Source organism: Dipteris shenzhenensis, chromosome 32 (assembly GCF_047967505.1).
Source record: "Dipteris shenzhenensis isolate YYH24624 ecotype China chromosome 32, Dip_SZ_1.0, whole genome shotgun sequence".
NCBI lineage: Eukaryota > Viridiplantae > Streptophyta > Polypodiopsida > Gleicheniales > Dipteridaceae > Dipteris > Dipteris shenzhenensis.
Window position 1 is genome coordinate 17,272,710 of NC_141627.1, and position 25,017 is coordinate 17,297,726.

The following is a 25,017-nucleotide window of genomic DNA, read 5'->3' on the forward strand; positions in this document are numbered from 1 at the left end:
TGCAGTCAGCTATTGGAAGACAGGACACATGTCTTTTGGTACTTCTAAGGAGAAGATCCCGGTGCAATCAGGTGCCACCGAACCAGAAGAAGAAGAGGAGCAAGACAGTGATACTCTCTCATTCTCGGTGTCTAAATCAATGGAAGAATCAGACGGGAGGGAGGAGTTCTCAGAGGAGGAAGTTTACATGATGGAATTATCTCCGACCCCGCCACCTGCAGAAAAGGTAACAGCTAGTCCTCGACAACTTGAATCTATGCTTTCCCCAGACCTCACTCCAAGTGAGAAAGACGAGTTCCTAAAAATGTTCAAAGATTTTCCCGACCTCTTTGGAACTAGCTACCACCATCTTCGCCATGTGACTGCCATAGAGCACAAGATAGAGCTGAAGCTTGATGCGAAACCTATGGCTCAGAAGTATCGGAGATTAGGGCCCCTACAGACCAATGCTTTCCGCTCAGAGTTGCAGAAGCTTGTAGAAGCTAGGTTTGTAGTTCCGGTTCACAATACTGAATGGGTTTCACCAGTGGTAGGCACCCCAAAGAAAAACAACAAGTGGCGGGTCTGCATTGACTATAAGAAACTCAATGCAGCCACCAAGAGGGACCATCATCCTCTTCCCTTTCAAGACCTCTATCTTGAGAAGGTAAGTGGTCATGGGATGTATACTTTCTGTGATGGTTACTCAGGGTTTTATCAAATCAGAATTGCCGAAGAAGATGTGCTTAAAACCACATTTACCACACCCTGGGGAACATTTGCATTCAAAGTAATGCCATTTGGCCTCACCAATGTTGGGATATCTCAAGGTGTATGCCTCAGGCACACCTTATGTTTTTATGTGTGAGTGCTAGAGGCACAGTTAGGTGCCCACAAGCACAGTTAGGTGGTGGAAAAGCCACATAGGATGATTGAGTGAATCTAGGAGCAGATTGAGGAGATGATTGTGGAGCTTTGAGGTCATCAGTGATGTCAGTGACCTTGTATGAGGTGCCTACTTAAGGACCTCTTTCTTCTTCATTCTATAAGCAAGTATTCTGAATTTGTGTCAACTCTACTCTTTCCTTTCAGTATTCCAACATGGTATCAGAGCCATTTGATCCCCCTTGAGCCCATTTCTGCCACATCATCATCTTCTTCTTCATCTTCTTCTTCTCCATTTTCCTCTTTCTTCCCAAAATCTTTGAGAGCTTGGTTCTCCATCTACAAACGACCATTGCCCAAACCCTCTGAGCTGGAAACTCCTCTAGTATGGGCGAACTTCCACATGCAAGCAATTGAAGAAAAAACGTCTGTGGTGGCTGCCATTCTCCAAACAGCGAATTTCTTCTGTTGCTCAATACTCCCTGCCTGCTCCGCCATTGCCTGAGCCCTCTTAGGAGTAGATGGGCGACCTCAAGACGAAGATTTTGAGTCATTTTTCAAGTCATTTGGTTCAGTAACGAGGGAGAAATCGTCAAAACTCAGTTTCAGCCTGTAGCAACTCTCCCGGGCAAAAGTGCGCACCATTTCGTCCAACCTCTGTGCTGGACCTTCTCTGGTATATGAGCTTTCTTTTGCTTCAGAAAGCCCTCTTTTCTTTGCTTTGAAGAGTGAGCTACAAGCCCTCCAAGTTCAGCTTTTCATTTTTGACAGTTTTGGACAAGTTTTGAAGATGATGCTACATAAAATGCTACTCTAGCATTTCTGGTCTTTTGAAGTTTTCAATAACTTCACTACAAGTGTTGCTTCAGTTTTGTTTTGACTTGCTAGACCTGGTTGTGTTTGGAAAGTGTTTATTTCATTCACTCCTATGAAGCATGCAAAAAGTAGCATCATTGTTTGAAAACTAGTCACTACTATTTGCTACATCAAGTGCTTATACTTTGAAAGCATTTCAATTATTTTTGCCTTGTAAGAGAGATAGACACTGCCCAATATCTAGGTTAGACCCTCTCATGGCTACCTTATATAATCTTGAGAAGTTCAATGGAAAGGGATTCCATACATGGCAAATGAAAGTAAAATTTGCATTGATGCGGGAGAACTTATGGGGACTTGTCAAACCTACTCCTACAGCTTCTTCTACGGCCTCAAATGCTGGAGAATCTTCAGCTCCGACACGACCGGCAAGGGATCCAGCAAGAGAAGAAAAAGCATATGGTATAATTGCTTTAGCTTTGGGTGATGATTACATACATCATATATCTAACTTGGAGTCTCCATCAGAAGCATGGCAGAAGCTAGATTTGATTTTTGGTGCAAGCTCTCACATATCTAAACTATCACTTAAAATTTCCTTCTTTGAATTAAAGATGGCAAGTGATACTACTTTAGCTGCTCATGTCAACTATATGCGGAGTCTGATGACTCAGTTAGCTTCTATCAACTCTCCTATCACCCCTGATGATGCTATGGCAGTACTACTTAAGAGTATGCCTGAAAGTTTTGATCACATTGTAAGCACTTTGAAGAATCTTCCCAATCCACACCTTGAAGGCATTATCTCAGCTCTCCAAGAAGAAGAAAGACATATGGAGTTAAGGAAAGGCAATGACACTGCTTATGTAATGAAATTCCAGAAGGGCAAGTATTCTCCTTGCAATCACTGTGGAAAAACAAATCACCTTTCAAAGGACTGCTTCAAAGTAAATCCATGCAAGCACTGTGGCAAAAACAACCATAGTGAGAAGTTTTGCAGAAACAAAGCAAAGACAGAAAATGCAAATCTACTTACAGTGGATGAGCCTCCACAAGATGAGGCATCTTTTGAAGATTATGCATTTTAAATCATCTCTATGTATGCTCCAGATCTCTTTTCTTTTTATGTCAAGGTACTCAGCCTGGATAGTCCTCCAAAATGAATGAAAATAAACTATTGTGTTGTGTGTGTTTTGTAAACACCTCTGGTCACCTTATGATGTAGGCCATGTGTATGTTTTGTTCCATGGTACCTCTTGCAGACATTGTGTGCATGTACATGCAAGGGAGATAACCATTGGAAGGTCTGTTTGTATCCCTTTCTGTTTACCTTACACCCAAGGGAACCCTTGCTAGCATGAGAACCTAGCCATAGCTTTATCCTTGACCACCATGAGATGGCATGAGAAACTATGAGACTAGATGTATCCTTGACATAGCTTGAGGCATTTCCTTGAGGGGGGGTTTGTTGGGATATCTCAAGGTGTATGCCTCAGGCACACCTTATGTTTTTATGTGTGAGTGCTAGAGGCACAGTTAGGTGCCCACAAGCACAGTTAGGTGGTGGAAAAGCCACATAGGATGATTGAGTGAATCTAGGAGCAGATTGAGGAGATGATTGTGGAGCTTTGAGGTCATCAGTGATGTCAGTGACCTTGTATGAGGTGCCTACTTAAGGACCTCTTTCTTCTTCATTCTATAAGCAAGTATTCTGAATTTGTGTCAACTCTACTCTTTCCTTTCAGTATTCCAACAACCAATGCTCCTGCTACCTTTCAAAGATTTATGCAGATGGTATTTGCTCCTTATTTGGGGGATTTCTTGGACGTGTTTTTAGATGATTTTTGTATATCCGAAAAAATGCACCATTGGAGCCACTCAAGGGAGGTTACTAGGACATATTGTCTCATCCGAGATTATCAACCCTGACCCCGAGAAGGTAGAAGCTATCCTCAAGCTCTCCCCACCAACAACCAAACGTCAAGTACGCTCATTTGTCAATCTAGGAGGATACTATCACCGCTTCATTGATCAATATGCTGCTTTGACACGACCCATGACTATGCTATTAAAAGATGGGGTTGATTTCTCTTGGGATGAGGATTGTGATCATGGGTTTGCACAAATCAAGAATGCTCTCGCTTCAGAACCCATTCTACGCAATCCAGATTGGTCAAAGACTTTCTATATTAATCCTGGGTTAAGTGAGCACACTCTGGCAGGTATTCTTCTCCAGCAAGGGAAGGATCGGTTCATGTATCCCGTTTGATTTGCTTCTCGACAATTGCTCGACACTAAGCGACGCTATTCAGAGGCTGACAAGCATGCCTTGTCTTTGGCGTTCTGCATTCAGAAATTTAGACATTATGTGGCTGGAAAGTCCTTCATTATAATCTCTAGCAATGGTCTTGCAAAGCAAGTTCTTCAATCACCAAATCCCATGGACCGGTTGGCTAAATGGTTGGCAGTTCTACAAGAATATGATTTTTCTTTCAAAATTGTAAAAGGAGGTTGCTCCAACTTGAAGAATGCTTTGATTGATTTAGAGGAGTGCCTCGATGTAACGCTTGTAGCAGCCATAGAAGTGGGGGATCCATGGTATGGCGGTATCTACAGGTTTCTGACTGCTTTCTTCTTTCCTCCAAAAAGTACTAGCTATGAGAGAAAGAAGATCCGCAGACATAGTAGGCGCTACACTCTCTTTGATGGGGTGTTGTACCGTCAAGGCATGGATGGGATACTAAACAGGCCATTGATGCACATGAAGTACCTTAGGTATTGAAGCATTATCATGATGGATTTCGTGAAGGCCACTATGCCACTGACTATACAGCGAAGAAGATTTTACATGCTGGATACTATTGGCCGACCTTGTTCAAGGATATCACTTTGTATTACAAAACCTGTGAACCATGCCAATTCTTTGGTAGGAAGGATTTGCGTCCTGGGCAACATGACCCAGTGATGTCCATCCATCCGTTTCAGAAGTGGGGATTAGATTTTGTCGGGCCCTTGCCCATGACTGCTCCGAAAAAGAAGTATCTTTTGGTAGCCACTCAGTATGTCACTAAGTGGGCTGAAGCTATCGCCCTCCCCGCTGCAAATGCTAAGGCAGTTTCAAATTTCATATTTCAAATTTCATATTTGAATGTATCTGCACAAGGTTTGGGACACCCATGGAAATAGTCTCCGACCATGGGAGTCCATTCTTAAATGAAGCAGTGGAGTTACTCATGGATCGCATGGGTATTGATCATCGCACTTCTAGCATCTATTATCCAACATCCATGCGTCAAACGGAGCGGACCAATGGCCTCCTTTGTAAAACCATGGAAAAAATGGCCACAAGGAACAGGAGCCAGTGGGATCAAAAGGTCACTGAAGCCGTGTGGGCTTACACCATTACTCATAAAACGTCTATAGGTCACACTCCTTTTGAGTTGGTGTATGGTACTGAGGTAATTTTACCACTAGAGATAGAGATTCCGGCCTTGAGATTGGCACAAGAACAGAGGATGACAGAAGATAAACATGTAGAGCCCAGATTGGTACAACTTGAGAAGTTAGATGAAACCCGACGCCTTGCACTACACCAAACAGAGATCCAAAAGAATCGACAAAAGGCCCGCTTGAATGCTAAGATTCGCAAGGGATGGGAAAGACATTTTGCTGAGGGGGATGTTGTGCTATGCTTTGATAACAAATTAGACCACCAAATGGATAAGAAGTTTCTGCCACTGTGGACCGGTCCATACAAAGTCATCAAGAAACGTAGCAATGGGTCTGTACAAGTTCAGGAGCTGCATGAACCATATGGCAAGAAGGTGATCAACAAGCGTTACCTCAAGCCCTTCTTTGTGCGTGATGGACCAGGCATGGAAATGCTGTACATTTCCTGCCTGGGGAGGGGGACTGTTATGGATAAATTTGTCTAAGGAAAAAGGCATTAATATGTGTGTGTGTTTGTATGTGTGGCAATAGTATAATAAAATATGGTGTGCAAAGGGCCCAGGGTTGAGGTAGCAGGGCATGACCATGTGCCACCCTTCCACGTAAGAGGATCCATAAGGTGTGATCCATGGTAGTAATATTATAAAATGTAAGATGGCATGGCTCCTCCATGTGCCACCCCTCCACCTAGGCTGCATTTAGTGAGATATGCCTCAAAGTCCATGGGAGAAGTACTCAAAGTCCATGGGAGAAGTAATATAAAATAGGTGGAGATGGATATTATATTAGGTTATTCCTTCCATATAGGATAGGCCCATGTGGGGGAGCTATAGAAGATCCAAGAGAGCAAGTCGAATAATGAGGAAAGTAGGATGAGGTGGCAAGATTCCTTGTGCCAACCCTCCACTTGTTCTCCTAGAGGTTTGAACGTATTATAAAATTGGGAATAGACCAAGGGAGTATCATAGGCTTGAGATATGGGACTTTATTTATGTGAAAAAATGAGGTCAAGGGTTGTCGCACACAATTGAGAGTGCGTAACCGCCTAGCCCACATGGAAGACTTTTCCACACACACCATGCATGTGGGAGGATGCATTTATTGGGAGAGACCCCCTCTCTTGGCTATAAAAGGAGGGGACTATTCCTTGATGAGACACGCTCATTCTTGTAAAGCCACCTAGCTAGTACTTTAATTTCTCCCTTCCCTTCCTTTCAAAATAAAGCATGGTCCTCTTCTCTTGATGTCTCCATCTTTACATTCCTCCTGCCATCATGTACATGCTTCTCTTCCCCCTCTCCCTTTCCCCTTGTGTCATAGTCTCCCTCTTCATTCCCTCCCCTTCTAATTCCTTTTTCCCTCCCATGATAACGTTTCGCCCTCACGTTCTCCTTTCCTCCATGGCTCTCGAGCGTCGCCATGCTTAGCCTCTAGCCTCTGGTCCTGATTTCTTTTCTGGCTAATAATGCTTACACGAATAGTGACTGGGCAGGTTGTTCCGACACCAGAGTGTCACATAGCGGCACTTGTTTTTTGCTTGGCAATTCATGTATCTCTTGGCTTAGCAAGAAGCAACCAACAGTTGCCACATCTAGCTATGAGACTAAGTACAGGGCAGCCTTCACTTCTACATTAGAGTGTGTTTCGCTTCGACAGTTACTTACAGATCTTGGTATTCGCTAGACATCCTCCACTATGGTCTACACTGACAACGAGATTGCTTTGGCCATTGCACGAAACCCAATGTTTCATTCGCGTACCAAACACATTGAAGTTCACTATCATTATGTTCGAGAGCGGTTGTCAGCAGGAGACATAGAGTTGTCCTATCTTCCCACAGAGGACAACATAGCAGATATGTTTACAAAGGCACTTCCTCGTCCCAAGTTCGAAGTCTTCCGACAGGCTTTACACTTGGTTCCCTTTGTTACATGATCTGACATACCTTGTACATTCATAGGTGGCTATATCCTTTTCGATGAACATGTGCCACCATGACTAGAAATTACCAGGTATTCTGAGACGTTTCCAGAATACTTCAGCCCATACCATGGAGGGGGGTTTGTAGGCCATCTTTTCCCTATTCTAGTGATGCCCTATGGGCGCTGGTATGTTCCTTGTAGGCATAGTTATAGGCACTTAGTGTATTTTGTTACACTTAGTCCTATGTGATACCTAGGACACTTAGTCCTAGGGTCTACCTACAAGTACTATGTACTTTTATTTTCATTTTAGTCTAGTTGACGTGACGGCTGATAACTATCGACTCTTGTACCTTGTACTTGCTCTCTCGTTTATCGATCCTACACTTTGTGTCTCAAGAAAGAGGGAAGTTGACTCAAAAGAAACAGGTTTAGGGGGACATTGACTCCATGTTATCTTTGTGCACACACAAACTTCTACCAAATTAACCAAAGTACAACTGGGACCTCTCGTTACATTAACATGCAGAACAGGTCAAATCAGGTGAACCCTCTCCTCTGAATTGACAGATACCATTTTTTACAAAGATTCAAAGAATATTGTTTAAAACTTTCGACTTAGGGACATTGACAAATCATCAAGCTCACACTACGTTTCTCACCTCCCGGCCTGCCAGTGTAAGCAATACAGTACCAAGGCCACCTGCTGTCAGCCACTTCTGGGTCGAGAATCCAAGTAGCTCCATAAATAAGCAAACTGCAGCAATCCATACTGCTGTGTAGACTGTATTGCCAATGAAATCAGCACCAACCTGAAATGATCATGTTTAAGATCCAACATAAGTTGGCAGCATTCAAATAGAAAACCTACTCTTCACAGGAACAGAAAAATTCCCACTACTTACATTCCGAGAATTCTGTCCATCCTGCCGATCCAGCATGACCTTCTGCAACTGCTGCGCCAAACTGTTTTTGTGACACATTATGAGATGGCTGGAAAAAATGTGATTAAACATGACTGGATTCCGAGTGCAAACAATGATGTAAACTTCACTTGCCTAGCAGTACAATATGCAAATGCCAATACAGTCGATAAAGAGCGCACAAAATTCAAAAAACGTTGCTTGATAGCCTGACTCGCCTCCGTAGATAAGACTACAGGATCAAAGGCCCTGCAAGAAAACAAATAAGTTAGCTCTGAGGAAAAGAAAGCTCAACTTCATAGACCATTTTTAGTCCCCTTGTGCGACATCAAGGCTTGATCTTGAAGCTTTACACTGTACCTGCAGACCATTATCACTCCAATCCAAAGTAACAGGGGCCGCAAGTACGATTTCATTATGTAACGAGTCTGACCGTCCTTCCAGTGGTGGTCATTTTTCTGCAAAAGCCATGAAGAATTACATAGAAAATTTCAAACATTTTCTTAAAGAACAATCCTTGTCTCCAAGAACCTTCAAGGGATAGCAGATCATACTTGAAAGAGAGAACATACCTGAAAGACAGTCCGACGAATTGTTTGAAGCAATGGTCCTAAACCCCACACTGCAAAAACCATTACCCCAATAGCAGGAGCACACTGAAGAAACAGTTGACTCTCTTGCATACCCTTGAACACCCTGCACCAAGCTCCAAATTCAGAGAGTGCCAAGCATTTTATCCATCATTAATCATTTATGCATGCATAAAACCAGGGTTGCATAAGGTAAGCATAGCTACAAGCATAACCCCAAGGCGTACGGAATGTTCCATACAAACCCCAAAAAATCCCTCCAAAAGTGCTAAAACTAAAACCCTAAAATATCGAGTTTCACTATTTTCTAGTTCAAGTCCTTTAATTTTCTGTTTACAGTTTGAAATTACAGATGAAACCAATCCAACAAAATCTAAAGAGTAAGTACATCCTTGTCTTTAAAATGAATTAAATTCCAAAACAAATCAATCTTTGCTTATAGAAATCAATTAGCAGAAGATTTAGCTTGCACATGTAGATTGAAAGGTCCCTTTGTTGCATCTCTCTCTCTGAGCCCCTCCCAGCCACACCCCGCACTATACTACCTATCATGATATACACTTCGATCATAACCTCTCACCTGATTACTCAGCCCACCTAGCCTCCCTCCTCAAACACATAGGCACCATACCCTCTAGATCACCGAGCCACCCTTATCACCCACTCCCTTCACAATGCAGCCCGCCACATCTTTCCTTCCACTGCCCGGTCCACCCGCCCTCCACCCGCTGGCTCTACCCCTTGCAACAGATGGTATGATGACGAGTGCAAAGCATTACGCCACACACTCTGACTCACAACCCAGCGAAACGCTAGGGCCAACCCACGTCTCACCAGGGATTATCGTCGACTAGTCTGTCGCAAGAAGCTAGCCTTCCTGCGCCAGAATGAGGATACGCTACTGAACATTCTATTTAGTAGCAACTCCAAGGATTTCTGGAGGAAATTCCTAGAACGCCGATCCCCCTCCCCCCTCACGGACACTTCCCTCTGGCACACCTACGCACGCACACTCTATGATATCCCTGATCAGCCCCCCCAACCTCTCAGCCACCCCCCGCCCCGTTTCTTGTATGCTCTTCACAACCCAGGGAGTCACCCACGCAGCACATAAGCTTCATAACGGTCGAGCTAAGGATCATGAGGGCCTATGCACAGAGTTTGTTGCCTACGGCATCAAAACTCTAGCCCCCATCCTGGCAACGCTGTTCAATGAAGCTGTCTGTCACGGGTTCCCCAGAGCCTGGACCCTGAACACTATCACACCCATCCACAAAGCAGGAGATCCCATGGATCCAGGGAATTACAGGACCATTATGGTTGGACATGTTATGTCCAAGATCTATGCATCAGTGTTAGATGGCGAGGTCAATGCTCGCGCAGAGATACAAGGGCTCAGGGCATCCGGACAGGCCGGCTTCAATATGGATCACTCGACTTACGATCACATTTTTACACTTAGAGGGATCATTGAGGAGGCCAGACACAGGAGACAGAGAGTATATTGTTGCTTTGTGGATTTCCGCAAGGCATTCGACACCGTTCCCCGCGCCCGACTCATCAGACATCTGCAAGAGTTAGGCTACGACTCGACGATTATCTGGGCAATAGTAGCTCTCTATGAGCGGGTGACGGGGCAGGTCAGGATTGGCACCAGTTGGACCCCAGAGATCACGAGCACTATCGGAGTCAAACAAGGATGTCCCTTGTCACCGACTCTATTTGGCCTCTACATCGACGAGCTCGAGACCACCATCAAGACACTCGGAGGTGCAGGCTGCTCTCTGCTCTCTTGCGGGGACTGCCATCCAGATTCTCCTATACGCAGACGATGTAGTACTACTATCCTCTTCTGCTACTGGTCTTCAGCGACACTTGGATGGACTTCAGGCCTTCTGTGATACACATGACTTGAAGGTCAACCTTGGGAAAACCAAGGTGATGATCTTCAACACTTCCAGACCCGCTATGCACCGGCGACTCTGTTGAGATAGTTGACTCCTACACATACTTGGGCGTTGTCTTCTCAGGCCCGATCTTCACGATGCGCCCGGCCATGTAGGCCAGGATCAGCCGGGGATACGCCGCTCTTGCCAAGCTGGAGCGACAATGCTACCACTCCCACTTCCAGGACCCGCGGACCAAGTCTCTCCTTTTTTATTCTTTGGTCCGCCCAGCAGGCATGTATGGTAGCCCTTGGTGGGGAGTCGACCTTTCAGACACAGAGTGGGCTCGAGTTGAGCGCCTGCAGATACTGATGTTTGCTCGGATGATCCGTAGCAAACCATCGGTACCACACCAGATCATTCTAGCAGAGTTCGGCGCCTCACCCCTACAGCTTGATGCGGCTTTTCAGGCTATCACCTACCTCCACAGAGTCAAGGATTTTGGCTCCTCCGCTGACGGTCGCCTCCGCCTACCTTGGTTAGCCCTATCCTCCTCTATGGCCTTATCCGTTGATGGGGACCAGCGATGATGGTATAGTCGTCTTTCCAATTGGTTCACCCGACTGGACCGGTTGCCTCCTTTTCAGTACAGCCTCGACGCTCCACCATCTCCTCTCTCCCCCACTGACCAGAGGTCAACCGGCTCATTCGGGCGGATCTGCTCCAGCTCCACACCTGGCGGACATGGTTTCTTCACTCCGAGCTTCCTGTGAAGCTCGACTTCTACCGCCGACACTGCCTCCAGATCTCACAAGAGGGCTCCATCACACCTCCGGGTTACACACAACTTCATCTACCACATGCGCTCCAGATCTCCCTCGGTCAGTTTAGGGTCTCGTCACACCGATTACGGATCAAGAGTGGACACGCACAGGGTATCCCACGAGAGGACCGCCTTTGCCCACTTTGCGACTTACAGGAGATCGAGTCGGAGGAGCATTTTGCTTTCAGATGTCCTATCTATTATGCCATTCGAGGCCGATACCACTGCCTCTTCCGCAACGGATTCGGCTCCCTCTCACACATGCTACAATTCCCGGATCAGCGGTGCCTTGCCGCTTTCTTACATAAGATGACCCGCCACCGAGATACTTCTCTCCAAGCACGACGACACGAGCAGCACACACAGCGTGAGGATATCCAGTGGCCTATCACTGACTTCTTTCAGCCACAAGATACCTCTTCTCAGTCTAGCCGACGACGCGGACGTGAGCGAAAGTCAAAGTCACGACAGCTGCGTCAGCAGACAAATTCACACATCCAGGTCCATGACATCTCGTCTCTGCTCTCGGCCCGCCCCACTGAGGTTACCGTTGCCCTCATCCACAGGGCCACCCGCCGCCCTCGACGACCGAGCTCGACTAGGCCGCGTGACGTCAGAGGCCAATCATCTATCGCAGGGTTTTTTCCGACTTCCCATTTGACGGCCCCTCTATGATTGGTCTCTGACGATCACCACCTGCACATGTATACTGTATCTCCCCCCTCTGCCCCACTTTTTTGTGCCCCCCCCTTCTTCTTCTTTGTATCATCTGGAGGTAGACACATATTTTTTGTATCAGGACTAGACACACAGTACTTCATAACCTCTTTTTTTGTAGAAACGGTTGGTTGGCCCGTTTTGAGACCACCACCGTTATGCTCATTGTATCAGTTATCTTTAGTCTCATAGACCTTCACGGTCTCCCGAAGACTTTAATAAACTAACTTTATTTCTCTCTCTCTCTCTCTCTCTCTCTCTCTCTCTCTCTCTCTCTCTTTCCCTCCCCCTCTCCCTTCCTCAACTCCCTCCCTCCATCCCTCCCTCCCTCCGTCTCTCTCTCTCTCTCTTCCCCCCTAATTATAACACGCCATCGGGGCTGGCTTCTGAAGCTTTTCTTATAGGTAAAGCCTACTCCATCAAGTTTTCTCTTAGCTTGTTTATCTTCAACATAGCTTCTTCCTTGCTTCTCCTCACAAGGTTCTTTGAACTTCACACCTCTAGCCAAGTACATTTGCCTTCTTTGCAAGGCCTCCTATGATTGTGTGACCCTCTCTCCATCAAGATCCTGCTTTATCATTTTCTTCAGCTTCTTCCCTTGAAAGTGTAGCCTCGGCATGTTCATCAACTTTAGTCCCCAATACTTGATATCAAAGATTCTCCTTGTATCAACTATCCGCACCCCATTAAAGTTTCAAACCTAGACTTTCACAACGATTCCATGGGGCTTTGCGAATTATGATGGAAGGCACATGGGGGAGGCTCCAGTGTTGTTGACTACATCATGGGATCCCCATCCCCTGCCTTCACATCTCGCATCATTAGATAACAATTTGCATGGTTTCAATTCGGTAAACTTTCCTCTAGATCCGATGCAATAAATCAGCCAAATTTTTATTAAATTTTTGATGCATGAAGTTTTACTAGGTGGTGCATAAGGTCATGATAATCGTCTAAATCATGCCTTGCCATTCAATTTGATGTGTAACATGACCCCATGTGGATTTGTAAAAATCAAAAGATATAGGACATCAAAACTCTCATGCTTCGGGCCAAAACAGGGAGCGCGTCTTGTATCTTTCGATTTACAAATCCAAATGGGGATGAATCCAAGAACATGCCCAAACTCATCATCTAAAAATACAACACATAGTGCAGTTTCAACCTTATAGAGTCACAAGGTTGAAAACCAATAACCCCATCACACACAGCAGGGACTAGCTACTATGACATCCCCACCTAGACCATAGTTCACACATACAAATCCACACACCCAAACAATACTTGAGCATCCATTTATGCAATGGTCTTCGTATTGAATGTCACGGGGCCGTGAAAAGTGAAGTAAAGCATTTTTGTAACTCAACCCACGCTTGACTCGGGGATTAATCGTGGTTAAGTCTAGTAATAGTTTGGCCGTGAGGGATTGGCTAGAGGAAGTGCAAACTTCCTACAAGTTCCTAGGGGCAAAGTCTAGGTGCACCACTACTAGGGGCAAAGTCTAGGTGCACCACTAGGTCCTCGGGCAAGGAAAAGGCACTAGCGAGGGGTCTAAAAGTGCCCAAGGACAACCAACGTTGGTTAGGTGGGTTAGAGCTTTAATGAAGGGCCATTTGTCATGCATGCAGGTGCAATACCACCTACCGTCTCTCTCCCCTCACCCACCAGGAGCATTGCAAGCCTAGCAGAAGCTCTCTAGGAAGATTTTTGCTGCAATTTCCAGCTCTCCCAACTGCATTTGCTGCTCTAACTTCCATCTGTTGCTGCTCTAACCTCCTTTTCAGCTCCTGTAATCCACTCACAGCAGCTCAGCTGCTGTTTGGCTAAAGGCGAGACCCCCGAGGCAGGTGTACAGCATCCGGTGCGACTCTAGAGGCAAGTATAGTACATTTAATGCAGTTCGTCCACCTATACGAACTGTACGGAGTGGATTCTACGGGCTGCACAGACTGCTAGGACACGAATTTCGAGGCACGGATCTCGAGGGCAATGATTTGGGGCAGATCTGCAAGCCCGTGTCCTCTTCAGCCCTTTTCTTGCCCCTCTTGCACTCTCTTTCTTTTTCTCTTCTCCTAGTAGCTGGAAACCTCCTGCACCCTGCAGGGAGCCTGGATGGGGGATAGGCGTGATGAAAGAGATCGCCCCTCTACCACAGACAACGGGTATTGGTTCCAATTTTGTTTTTTATTGCTCTCTCTTAATTTGAAGCTTTCTGCGGTGTTTGTCTATTGTTTGGAGTCTTTTATGGTCCCCACAGGCGTAGGCAAGTGTAACCGGCCTTCAATTTCCTAAAGGGAGTAGACCGTAACTATCATTGCATATTCATTATTCACAGCCACATTGCATCATTTCCAGCCACTTAACTTTAAACAATTCCACTTAGAAACAATTTGGGAAATAACTCGATGGAGGCTAAAGTGTCCCTACTTAATGAAACCAAGTACAAGACACCACACTAGCCCCAAACACTTGGCGCCCCTTCCGCTATTTATTTGTATCTTTAAGAATGAGATTTGTACATACAACAAGGGCTCACCCTTGAGCTCTGCCCCACTGGTAGTTCCACTATCGAAGCCAAACTTTGGCTACAACCTGCATTCCCTCCTAGTGCACACACTAGTACCCAAGTGCCAAGGCAAGGCTAAGGCATTCACCATTGTCCATGACCAACTGTAAAGGTGTCCAAGCATTCCACAAAGCATCCAACTTGCTCAACAGGTCTAGCAAACCCCCAACCCACTAACCAGCCTCTTAGGGTGACCAAGCATCAATACAGATCTCAAACTGAACAAGTGACCACATTACAAGAAGAAAATCCACACACTGCCCCCTTTGACTCCAATCTGGTTACACCCTCTATGACTGGGTGCCTATTCATTGCCTGAATGGCCAAGAGGGGCTTCCAACAACAAATGGAGCAACAACAAGCTTCCAAAATGACTAAATGCAATCAACATGAAAGGGATAGCGACAAGAGAACTAAAACCAGCTTCAACTGACTTCAATCCAGCTCCGAATGGTTCCAAATCAGTTCCAAGGTGCTCCAATCCAATCATGAACACCTCTAGGGGCAGCAGATCCAGCAAGCAAGAGGTAGCAGGAGGAGTTGGCAGCTAGGAAAGAAAAAGGAAGAGAGTGAAGGCCTGGAATCAGAGAGAGAGTGCAGGAGGGTCACGAGGCAAGAGAGGGAGAGCATACAGCCAGCCATGGAAAGGCCTCGTAGTGCATGCATTCACTGAAACCAGCAAGGAAAACACCTCGAAATGGATGTAGATCAGTCGTACAGCAAGAATGCCTCAAAATCAGTGCCCACTGGCTACAGTAGCAACTTCACCTAGAGATGTGTGCAGGAGAAAAACAGCCGTACATCAACGTTGGGAAAGCGTGCAATCAATGGAACAGCTGCTTGGGATGCGTGAGCAGCAGCAAGGAGAGAGCAAGGATTCACCTCGAAATGCGTGAGAGAGCATTTTCAACGTCCAAAAATCACGTACCTTTTGCCTTAGAAGGAGAGCAAGAGGGTAGGTGTGCATGAGGGGCTGCCACATGGCCCCCTCATTAAAGCTCTAACCCCACAAAACCAATGGAACATTGGTTTGTCCCTCACACTTAAATCATAACCCTTCTAACCAATTAAACATTGGCTTTATGACCCCTCTAAACCTTGCCTTGCCCCTAGCATGTAGGCCTAGTGTGTGCACCTAGGGACTTCTGGAAAGAGTCGCTTCTCTTGGGCTAGTCCCCTAAGCCAAAGTTAGTCACGGTTCATAAATTCACGTCCCCATGACAGCAAGCACCCAGAAGCAAAGGGTGTGCCTAGGGGAGAGTCAAAGGGACACTGTCTTGCATGTGAAATCCTTGAGGCTACTTGGGAACAATTTGCTAGTGGTTTGGATGCTTGGATGCCTTTCAGTTGGGTCAAGTCAAAAGTGGAAGCCTAAGTTGCCTTGCCAGTTGGATTCTACTGGTGCACATGGGTTAGATGTCCGGAAGACAAACAGAGGATTTGCAGAGAGGAACAGTGCAAGGGTGAGCCCCTGGTATAAAGCATCAGAAGCATTAAATAAATACCGAACGGGGCACCAAGGCATTTGGGAAAAGTGGGTGTATTGTGTATTGTTTTCACTGAGCAGGGGCATTCTAGCCTCCCTATTGTTGTTGTTGAAGTTTATTTCTAAGCACTGTAAAGTGATTGACGTGACTAAAGCTTGTATTGTGGCTATTTATGAGGTTTATGATTAAGTAGACGAAGATTACTGCTTTTTAGTTTCTTGAAGGCCGGTTACACTGAATTTCTGTCAGCACTCCAAAGGTGAAGGACAAACTCGGCCGTGACAAAGGCTAGCACTAAAGCAAAGTGCAATAACTGACCGCATGGTGGTCATCCGGGATGTAGGAGCAAAAGTCTCCTCATAATCTATGCCCTTCTTCTGTGCATAGCCTTTGGCAACCAGCCTTGCCTTGTACCTGATCAATAGACCCATCTGGCTTCCTTTTTACCTTGAAAACCCACTTGGTACCAATGGCATGCTTACCTGGTGGCAAATACACAACATCCCAAGTCTGATTTTTCTCTATGGACTGCAACTCATTGTAAATGGCATGCATCCAATGCACATTATCCTTTGCTTCTTCAAAAGAGTCAAGCTCCTCTTCATAAAGAAGAGTCCCTGCATAAGCTGTCTCAATTGAAAGAGCTCCCCCTGCGTGCCTTATTACACTACGAGTCCTGCCAAGCAATGGGACCTCAAGCCCACTCTCCATGAGAGTCTGTAGCAACCAATACACAGGACTGTCTTGGCTGCGTGTATCTCTTGAATCTCTTGCCTGACAACTTCATCCACACCCTGTGGAGGTACAAAATCAGCCGGTGGCTGAATCGGGGCATGTGGATCAGGAGGAGGTTGCTGTAAAATTCTGATTTTCAGCATGAACCTCAGCGGGGGAACCAAATGCCATAGGAAGCATCCCCTCAAAAACATCATCTGAAGAAGCTGGAATCTGAAATTCAGCATGTGTATGTGCTGAATTTTCAGAGAATATAACATCTCTACTAACAAAAATCTTGCGTGAAGCAAGATTGTAGAGACGATAGCCTTTGCTTGGTGAACTATACCCCACAAAAATGCATTTAAATGCCTTATCTGACAACTTGTGTCAAAATTCCACAGGCACGTGGGCATATGCAACACAACCAAAAACTCTAAAATTGTCCACTGAAGGCTTTCTCCCATGTCATGCCTCATAGGGAGTGATTGTCTTCAAAGCCTTTGTGGGAGCCCAATTCAAAACATAGTTGACACACATGAGGCCTTCAAGCCAAAACCTGTGAGGCAACTTCTTACTGGTAAGCATGCATCTATCCATCTCCATAAGAGTGCAATTCTTCCGCTCGGCTTTGCCATTCTGTTGAGGTGTTAGCCTTATTGTAAGCTGATGCGTGATGCCTCTCCCCTTTAAAAATGCCTCAAACTCATGAGACATATACTCCCCCCCTCGATCTGTGCGAAGTGTCTGCACCTTCAGTCCTGTCTCATTCTTAACCATAGCCACAACGTGTTTGAAATGCATAAACACTTCTGATTTTGCCTTAAGACCATAGACCCAAGTGTAGTTGGTGAAGTCATCTATGAATGTAACATAATAAAGATAACCCCCAAAAGCAGGTGTCCGCATGGGACCGCAGACATCACTGTGAATAAGCTGTAATTTGCGTGTAGCTTTCACTGCACCATCCTTCTTGAAAGGAAATATATGCATCTTGCCAAGGATGCAACCCTCACATGCATGAGGAGGAGGTGACTCTAAAGAAGGCAATGCATCAACCATATCATGCCTCATCCAACTTATCCTCCTGTGTGAGGACTTCGAACACCTCATCGAGGTTGTTCTGAGCCATTTTTGCCAAATAAACTCAAAAAATACAGCAAACTGAACGAGTAAAATCCCTTTCTGGGGTGCCAAATGCACAAGTAAAATATACCAAAGAAAATATGCCCACAGTAACAAATACTGTCATAGCCTATCAAAGGCTCAAAATGCACCACAATGCTTTGCTAAATGCCCAAAAATCTGCAAATAGAATCTGCAAAAAGTGGCAAAAGTCTGCAAATTGACTCGTACTGAGTCTAGAAATGCTTGCAAACTTCCAATATGCTCTTTTACCTGCAAAATTGCAACCCAAATGCAAAAGCCCCAATTTCTTGTGGGAAATTGCATACAAAAGAGGGCAAATGGTCTGAAAGCCCCAAATGTTGCATAATTTTCACTCTGCCTACAAAAGCCCCTAATTTCATTGCAAATTGCAAAAGACCCAAATTTTCTCAACACCTGCACACCAACTGCAAAGTCTGCAAGAGAATAAAGTGCCCAAATTGCGCTCCCAGAATACAAGCCAAACAATGGCTACCTGCAAAAATGCCTGCCAAAGAAAAAACCTGCAAGAATGCCTGCAATGTACTGAACTGTACGGACTGACAAGCGCTGGACAAAAACAATCATACGACTGTACGGCACTTGTACGGACGGGAGCATGCAACAGTACAGATCTGATGTACGGTACAGATGACCGTACTATTGTATGACTGTACGGCCATTGGCGGCGCAGTTGTGCGGCAAGGGAATGCAGAACAATACGAAACTGTACGGCGCAACCTGTACGATCAAAATCATACGGAGTGTACGATGAAACCGTGCGGAAGCCGTACACTTGTACGGACAACAAGTGCGCAGATACGGAATGGTACGGTTGGCGCTGAAGCAGCTCGCACGTGCGGCGTCAGAGTACGGACTGATAGTCCGTACGTTGTACGGACGATTTGCTGCAGGCTTGACAATGAAGCTGTACAAACGAATGGCGCGGGAGGAGCAGGGAGCAAGTCCGGGAAGGAGAGCTGCTCTGATACCAAATGTGAGAAAAATGGAAGCAAGAGCAAGAGTGAGCAAAATGGAGAGTGAGCTGAACGTAGGTCACTCCCAAAAGTGTACTGAATGAAGTTGAGTACAATGAAAGAGATGACTGTTTTGTCTAAGTGACAAAACCCTATCTAGTCACTAACCATAGTTAGAGATTAGACTGTGGTTAGGAGGAAAAACCTCTAAGAGGGAAAAGTGCCCCTAACCCGCTTATTACATTACATTGGCCACTGCCTAGAATATAATAATAATTATAACACTTAGCCCTTAAGACCCCTCTACCTTGCAAACACCCCAAATACTAATTATCCTAATCCCCACTAACTTGACCCACTTTTAGCCTTCATTACAACCATCCCTTTTTGTCCTTAAAATTGCAGGTGATGGGCCCCTTGCTATAAAGAGGACATACGCCGTCATGCATACCCCCAGGGTCAAAAGGAAATGTAATATATGCATGTGCCTTGAGTGTTTTGGCACCTCCGGGGTCATGTGGGTGGTAATCCCTCGTGCCACGATCATCATCATGAAACTCCATAATTACATAAGTTCAGGCTGTCCCCATGTTTTTTGTTCTGCACACCACATTGTGCTTTGTTGTCCACTTTTCTCCACATGTAAAGCATTGATTGCTTTGCCATATACCCTCAATGGTAGTTTCCATGAGCACTTCAATGAGCTATCTTTGCATTGCATCTCTAGTTATGCTGTCCTTGCCAAATGTCAAGAACTGAAAATAATCTTCATTATAGCTGCTGTATTTGGACTCAAACAGCTCCATAAGTTTCTTCAATACCCCAACATGCAATGGATCTAGAATTTTGACAACACAAGGCTCCAATATTTGGATTCTTGTAGCATACGTGTCTTTCAGACGGCTTCCAGGTGCATCTAGCCTGCAAACAGCCAAATAATCTGAGAGAGACAAATTAGGCCTGCTACTTATATCACTCTAACTATAAGCGAGAACGGTAGTGAGTGTCTGCTGACACTGGTAAGATCTCCAGGTGACCTCCTAAGCTAGACACAATCTATCGTGGCAGAGAAAGCCACCCTGTACTCAGCCTCACAAGTAGAGGTGGCAACAATGGGTTGTCTCTTACTTAACCAAGACATGCATAAATTGCCAAGAAAAAAACAATTCCCACTTGTGGACTGTCAGGTATCATTTGTACCCTGTAGGTAATGGAAGATACGCTTGCCAATACATAATATCAGGACTGTGCATAAACTTCCTGCCTGAAAAACAGTAAATTTATTATATGGTCCAGTGTTACACAGATAGATAAGACAGCCAACTGCCTGGCTGTACATACCCATATCATAGGGCTGTCCTGCATCATAAATACTCAACTTCAGCCCTGGGTTCCACTGGAGTATGGGCTGCAATGCTGAAAACCACTTATGCAGAAGCTTTTGTATGTGCTTGGACTGAAGCAACACTAGTGCAAAAGACACAGATCTGACATCTCAAATGTCTGCTGTAAGTCAGCTTTTCCAAATCACAGCTGAATAAATGAGTCCCTAAACAGCCTATAGTGACAATATGAAACTACAGATATAGTGAAACAAATTGTTTGAGACAACATGGGACAGAATTGCAGCCCCATAAAGGGCCATGTAAAATCCGCTTCGATGTGCACAGGACAGATCCATGCAAGCTAAACCGTATATGTAAGATCTAGATTGAAGCACATCCAACATTTCAAAGCAACAAGTATATGGGCATGATGAACCTAACCGTGAATCTAGCAACACAAGCAAAAATAGCAAGACCTGTTATATATCAATTATGACAGTTCTTAATCCCTCTACCTTGCAAACACCCCAAATACTAATTATCCTAATCCCCACTAACTTGACCCACTTTTAGCCTTCATTACAACCATCCCTTTTTGTCCTTAAAATTGCAGGTGATGGGCCCCTTGCTATAAAGAGGACATACGCCGTCATGCATACCCCCAGGGTCAAAAGGAAATGTAATATATGCATGTGCTTGAGTGTTTTGGCACCTCCGGGGTCATGTGGGTGGTAATCCCTCGTGCCACGATCATCATCATGAAACTCCATAATTACATAAGTTCAGGCTGTCCCCATGTTTTTTGTTCTGCACACCACATTGTGCTTTGTTGTCCACTTTTCTCCACATGTAAAGCATTGATTGCTTTGCCATATACCCTCAATGGTAGTTTCCATGAGCACTTCAATGAGCTATCTTTGCATTGCATCTCTAGTTATGCTGTCCTTGCCAAATGTCAAGAACTGAAAATAATCTTCATTATAGCTGCTGTATTTGGACTCAAACAGCTCCATAAGTTTCTTCAATACCCCAACATGCAATGGATCTAGAATTTTGACAACACAAGGCTCCAATATTTGGATTCTTGTAGCATACGTGTCTTTCAGACGGCTTCCAGGTGCATCTAGCCTGCAAACAGCCAAATAATCTGAGAGAGACAAATTAGGCCTGCTACTTATATCACTCTAACTATAAGCGATAACGGTAGTGAGTGTCTGCTGACACTGGTAAGATCTCCAGGTGACCTCCTAAGCTAGACACAATCTATCGTGGCAGAGAAAGCCACCCTGTACTCAGCCTCACAAGTAGAGGTGGCAACAATGGGTTGTCTCTTACTCAACCAAGACATGCATGAATTGCCAAGAAAAAAACAATTCCCACTTGTGGACTGTCAGGTATCATTTGTACCCTGTAGGTAATGGAAGATACGCTTGCCAATACATAATATCAGGACTGTGCATAAACTTCCTGCCTGAAAAACAGTAAATTTATTATATGGTCCAGTGTTACACAGATAGATAAGACAGCCAACTGCCTGGCTGTACATACCCATATCATAGGGCTGTCCTGCATCATAAATACTCAACTTCAGCCCTGGGTTCCACTGGAGTATGGGCTGCAATGCTGAAAACCACTTATGCAGAAGCTTTTGTATGTGCTTGGACTGAAGCAACACTAGTGCAAAAGACACAGATCTGACATCTCAAATGTCTGCTGTAAGTCAGCTTTTCCAAATCACAGCTGAATAAATGAGTCCCTAAACAGCCTATAGTGACAATATGAAACTACAGATATAGTGAAACAAATTGTTTGAGACAACATGGGACAGAATTGCAGCCCCATAAAGGGCCATGTAAAATCCGCTTCGATGTGCACAGGACAGATCCATGCAAGCTAAACCGTATATGTAAGATCTAGATTGAAGCACATCCAACATTTCAAAGCAACAAGTATATGGGCATGATGAACCTAACCGTGAATCTAGCAACACAAGCAAAAATAGCAAGACCTGTTATATATCAATTATGACAGTTCTTAATCCCTAATAAAATCTTACATCTGCTGCAACAGTACACTATAACAAAGTTCACAAACCTACCTCACAGATGAGGCACTTGCGAATTTCATGACGTTCACCACATTATGTTTCAATGGATCTAGACTAGACATCGCACAATGATGCATTGACAGTTCAACGTTGGCGCCCACTTGCTTTTGATTTCGCAGTTGCCCCCATAACTGGATGCACGATGTATTTTGCATCAAAACCTTTCCCCTCTGCACACAACAAGACCATCAATAAACGCCAATGAGACAATGCCTACATTTTTGCATGTTGTTAGTCATGTAGATTAATGTACGAAACCCAGAGAAAATATAATTGGCTGTATTCCCTTGAAATACACAAACAAAAACCCTCCAGCTTGAACTCTACTGTAAGCATTTTAACAAAAATCGTTTCCGACTGTGTATTTGCAACTGCCTTTCTCCGAATTCATGCCGATTCATTCACAGAAATTGGAACACATCCAGACTTAATATTGATGTAATTATTATGATTTGCAAGAGTTTTCCCATCAAAAAAATTCTATTATCTACGACAGATAATCTCTGAATTTATGTCCACTGCTAAGTTGCATCCACCGCTGCCATAAAATAAAATCCTTTCCGACTGTGCATTAATACATGATGTAACTTTCTTTCTCAAACATTCAGACTGATTCATATCCAGAAATTGGAACACGCCCATACTTAATACTGATGTGATTATTATTTGCAAGAATTCTTCCTTGAACAAATTTCCAAGACAATGCCAGCATGAGCTCCAGTATCCCTGCTCAAGACTCACCATGAGCGTGTGTGGACCTCTTACTCACATGCATCCAATCGTGCTATATACATGATTCCTGTCAATCTCTGACAGATTGACAAGAAAGAAGGCGCAGATAACGCCCACTAGCCCCTTATTCATGATGATGGAGAAACCAAACACAAAGGCCAAGCCTTTGGCAACGAACCACTACAGAAAGACTACATAATACAGAGCCAAGTTCTGATGCAGAAACAGCAATTATACAACATCATTGCATACCAGACAGCTACATCTTCTGCCAGAGCTTGTTGCACTTGACAAATGGCACCTCTGCAGTCGCTGAAGTCGTACCTGCTGCAATGAATCAGTACTGCTGTAATAAAAGAGAGCAGTCGCAATGCATCTTTCTGCAATAAATACAACATTGCGTACCTTTGGAACATGGAGTATACCATCATCATGTAGGCCATAGTCTGCGACCCGAACTAGCTGTAAAGTACACATTTTTGCAATCACCCGTGCACTCTATACATACCCAGCGGTCAAAAAGTTGCCAAAGTTTTCGTTGGCTCTCTTGCAGGGCACCAAAAATGGCCAGTCGATCGTATGTATCTGGACGGCAGCAGCCAAAACTATATCCCAACCATCAAAACCCGGTGATCGTAAGCAAACAAAAACTGATCATCAAGAATAGCAAGCTGCCTGCGACTGGGCCAGAGACGATGTCCAGCGAAGAAACCCAAGAGGGCTATGTCATTCGCAAGGCAATGTCTTCGCTTTACAGACTGCCACTTCCACCTCCACCGCAAACCTGTTAAGTCCCTGGACTTCAGACTTCGAAACAGACAATTCTTAAGAGCGCCTGTAGCACTTTCATAACCTGCTGCTACGGCTGTGCCAACTTCACACCCACGCATGTAGAGGTTTTGGTTCCGAGCAGGACGAGAAATTGGGCAAGCACAGTCCGGGCACTGGGGCTCGCGCTAATCTGGGGGCGCCGATTCTGTGAAGCGACCGCAGTAGCCCTAAATGTGACAGACAAACTCCCGCAACAAATTGGGCAAGAGAGATGGCTCTATCCAAGACAGGCTACTGAAATTTTCCCACAATGCTGCTGCCGATTCTTGTCTCTGGCCAATTCGTTAGCGATGATCTGTTGAGAGCTTAGAGACGGTTGGGAAGATCGAGAACGGAACGCCTTGGTCGACAGAGAGAATCGCCACCGAAGCCCCAACGCCAGAGAAACAAAAAGAAAGCTTTGAGTAAAGCGCCTGCTCATTCTTCATTTTATAAAAGGGGCTTTTTGGTCACGTGACTAAATACGTCAGCCTTACCCTCGTTACTCTCATCCACGAGTGGTTTAGAGGGAGTTCCCTCGTTGGCATTTTTGCTAAGATTTACCAAGGCTTCCCAATTTCCCCTTATGAACCCCTCAATGTATACATTGCCAATTCATGGCACCGTAATGCTCGCTCAAGTGGAGAGGCAGAATTCTGCTCTCCACCACCCTAGCATTACTGGGCCATGGTTCATTCCACTACTCCTATTTGATGGGACCTCTGACATCGTCGCTAAAATTCTGAAATCGTTGGCATCCTTGATGTGGCGTCCATTTTGCCTTTGTCGGGAACGTTTGGTGTGCACTGCCAGAGTTTACTTGCTATCGTAGCATTTTGCTGGGGCTGCAGGTCGTGGGAAAGCGCTCTTAGAGCGCCTCCCCAATCCCACGCTGGCACTAGGGAGCGCGTTGAGGGGGATTGTGTGATCCCCCATGTCGGTTTCGCCCACCAACCATCATAGTCTGCCTACAAACCATCGCCCCTCACAACCAGTAGTTTTTGCATTGGAAGCTTGGCATCAACAAGGGGTGCCTAGAGCATCATGATGGCTTAAAGTGCCTTCCAAACTAGTCCGGCCAGTCCAGCATTCGACTATTGGGCTGGAATTGCCAACATCCGCTTCTCCAAGCTAGCATCCCACTGCCAGGCCAGCAGGAGAG

The 25,017-nt window shown here is 45.1% G+C and overlaps 1 protein-coding gene across 3 annotated transcripts in view; it reads right to left on the reverse strand.

Moving 5' to 3' along the window:
- LOC147880386 (mechanosensitive ion channel protein 2, chloroplastic-like) overlaps positions 1–24,265 on the reverse strand; it is a 63,849-nt gene extending 39,584 nt beyond the window's left edge. Inside the window, exons 1-8 of one of the 3 annotated variants that reach the window (XM_087370486.1) lie at positions 23,451–24,265; positions 23,298–23,357; positions 22,305–22,483; positions 8,548–8,671; positions 8,336–8,433; positions 8,111–8,224; positions 7,958–8,018; positions 7,715–7,864 (exon numbers count right to left, since the gene is read on the reverse strand). In XM_087370486.1, the coding sequence (XP_087226612.1) occupies positions 7,715–7,864; positions 7,958–8,018; positions 8,111–8,224; positions 8,336–8,433; positions 8,548–8,671; positions 22,305–22,483; positions 23,298–23,357; positions 23,451–23,522 (858 nt within the window). In that variant the 5' untranslated portion in view covers positions 23,523–24,265. Of the gene's footprint in view, positions 1–7,714; positions 7,865–7,957; positions 8,019–8,110; positions 8,225–8,335; positions 8,434–8,547; positions 8,672–22,304; positions 22,484–23,297; positions 23,370–23,450 lie in introns of all 3 variants that reach the window. The other 2 variants (XM_087370484.1, XM_087370487.1) reach the window with 2 other exon arrangements.
- Positions 24,266–25,017: the final 752 nt, after the last annotated feature.